Below are 2,974 nucleotides of genomic sequence, written 5' to 3'. Positions count from 1 at the left end.
TGCTTTCAGGAGGTCATACAGGCAGCAGGCACTCCTAGAAAAGTCTTTGATGTACTGTCTGTAGTAAGTGAGTAAACCAAGCATTTTTCTGAGCTGGCCCACAGTCTCTGGTCTGATTTCTTTCAATGCTCTTACTGCTTCAAAATCGTCTGGGTCAACTCGGCTGCCCTCTGCAGACACTATTCTGCCCAAATAACGGACCTGGGGTTTAAAGAGATCACACTTACTTGGCTTGAGTTTAATGCCATACTCTCTGAGACGCTGCAAAACTTTTCGCACATCATTCACATGGCTGTCGAATGTTTTACTGAAAACTAGCGTGTCGTCCAGATAAGGAATGCAGATGTTATCCCGGAGCCCTTCCAAACACTCCTCCATACACCGCTGAAAAGCTGCAGGAGCGTTCATGAGGCCGAATGGCATACGTATCCACTCATAGAGTCCCCATGGGGTCACAAATGCTGTCAGTGGTCTGCTCTCTTCAGAGATGAACCCCTGGTGATACGCTTTCCCCTGATCTAAGAGGGAGAACCAGGAATTACCACCCAAACTGTCCATGATGTCTTGGACCCGAGGGATGGGCTGGCGGTCGGGATGTGTCTTTCTGTTCAGGTCTCTGTAATCTATACACAACCGGAGGGTCCCGTCCTTCTTACGAACGCACACGACAGGTGAAGAATATGAAGAGTTTGACTTCCTAACCCAGCCCTGGACTATGAGGTCATAAATGTAACCCTTCATCTCCTGATACAGTGGCCTGGGCACTGACATGTATGTGCGCTTTACTGGTTCAGAGTCCTTTAGAGAAATAGTCATTTTCAATCGTTCAATGCAGCCAATGTCATTGTCTGATCTGGAGAAGGAGTGACACTCTTCTCTAAGCATTTGCCTAACAACCTCTCTCTGTTCTTCGGTTAGGTGAGTTAAATCTACTGGTGGATCCCACTGTTCAGTAGCAGTACATGGGGTTCGAACGCTGGTGTGATTCACTGTGGCTGGGGTGACAGTTTTTTCAAAGACTTGGGCAGGTAACACAGTCATAATGGTTTGTACTGTACCGATTATTGTGCGTCCTAGCAGGGCAATGTCGTGGTCAGTGGGGTTAGAAACATACCCACTGGAGGACAGGAGTAGTATTTGAGGTTTCTTATACAGGAATGACATTGGTAAATGAGAATGGAACGTTTGAAAGATAAAATGCACAACTTACAGCCGCCACCCTCAACTAGTAGCAGACCACTAGCTGGTTCACATAAATAAGGCAGAATGCAGGATCCATAGGAGTGGAAAGTTGTTACATTTAGCCATTTAATGTAAATTCAACAGTGATGTTAAAAAAACTATAATTTAAAGGACTTTCTTTAGCTCATCGTACAAGACCAGCACAAAGGCACCACCCATGCCTCTGAGAACATTGGACCAGGCTCCCTTGAAGAAGGCCTTGCCACCCTCATCACGAGCGATCTTCTTCCAGCAGTCAATGGTACCGGAGTACATGATATCAGCTCCTTTACGGCCAGACTGCATCATCATACGACGACGGACAGTGTCGAAGGGGTAGGAGGTCAGGCCGGCCACAGCAGTTACAGACTGAGCGATTGCCCAGCTCACTAAGATGGAAGTGTTCTTGGAGTCTGGCAGCATACCTTTAGCTGTGTCATAAATTCCGAAGTATGAAGCTCTGTAGATGATGATGCCCTGGACAGACACTGCGAAGCCCTGGTACAGACCCCTCATACCGTCAGACCTGAACGTCTTCGCCAAGCAATCTGCCAGACCGTTGTACTCCCTCGCACCAGCTTTTCCGACATCAGCTCCCAGACGGGTTCTGGCGAAATCAAGAGGGTAGACAAAGCAAAGGGAGGTGGCTCCTGCAGCACCACCAGAGGCCAGGTTGCCAGCGAAGTACCTCCAGAACTGCTTTCGCTTGTCTACACCGTCAAGGAAGACACTCTTGTACTTGTCTTTGAAAGCAAAGTTGAGGGCCTGGGTGGGGAAGTATCTGATGACATTAGCCAGGTTACCTCTCCAGAAGGCAAGGAAGCCCTGCTCCTTTGGAATGCGGGTAACACAATCAATGATACCCTTGTACTGCATTTCTTTGCTGATCTGCTTGCTGGCATGTTGGACCTGAAGGAGAAGCTTGACTCTCTCGATGGGCGCAACCGCCGTTTTGGAGATGGCAGCGGAGATGCCACCAGCCAAGAAATCCTTGGCAAATGAAACTGCGGTCTCATTCATTGTGCGATGTTATAAATTGACTTGCAGACAGAAGAACACTTGCCCTGCAACAGCGGATGGCCTACCACGAAATGCTTAGAGTGGGGTTAGAGACATCAAGCAGGATAACTGGAAAAACACCTTTCCTGACTCTGACTAGTGTGTCAAAGAACTCAAGGTCGTCTGGCCACTGCGGGTTCAGGTCTGGCTGGAAAAGCATTGTCATGTCATCTTTGAAAGGCTGGGAAGCTACACGGCACTCAATCTGAATGCTACTGTGTTTTGGTACAGCAACCTTCTCTTTCTTGGTTTTCACTGCGTATTCATCTGTCTGTTCTGCGCTAACAGCCTGTATAAAAGCTCTCACCTTGTTTCTATTGAGGCTTGGGAAAGCTGTTTTTACTGTACTGTATCGTTTAGTCTTTTCGGTCATTGTCAGGATGTGCTCGATAACATTGAAACCTATGATGGGATGTGATAGGTGACAGCCTTTCATTACCAGCACCGGGATGATCAGTTCCTTTGTTTGGTCAGTTTCAGAGGCTAGCCGAAAAGTTGTTTCAATCCATCCCAGGTACGGCATTTCAGTCCCATTTGCTGCCGTCAACCTTAGATCATCAGGTGAGTCCAGAATTTCTGAAACATCTCTCAGCCTTGCGTTTGGGAGAGATTCCTCTTTCCATCGTTCATCAATGACCGATACCTGAGAGCCTGTGTCCCATAGAGCTTGGAGGTGGTGGCGATTCAGGTGACA

General features: G+C 47.8%; 1 protein-coding gene across 1 annotated transcript; it reads right to left on the bottom strand.

The window, feature by feature from the left end:
- Positions 1-1,203: 1,203 nt before the first annotated feature.
- On the bottom strand, positions 1,204-2,327 carry LOC109903212 (ADP/ATP translocase 2-like). Its single transcript, XM_031788023.1, has one exon. It carries the CDS (start codon positions 2,239-2,241, stop codon positions 1,348-1,350), a length of 894 nt encoding a protein of 297 aa, XP_031643883.1. The 5' UTR covers positions 2,242-2,327; the 3' UTR covers positions 1,204-1,347.
- Positions 2,328-2,974: the final 647 nt, after the last annotated feature.

The sequence above is a fragment of the Oncorhynchus kisutch genome, linkage group LG14 (genome assembly GCF_002021735.2).
Source record: "Oncorhynchus kisutch isolate 150728-3 linkage group LG14, Okis_V2, whole genome shotgun sequence".
Classification (NCBI taxonomy): domain Eukaryota; kingdom Metazoa; phylum Chordata; class Actinopteri; order Salmoniformes; family Salmonidae; genus Oncorhynchus; species Oncorhynchus kisutch.
This window is presented reverse-complemented; position numbering and strand designations above follow the sequence as displayed.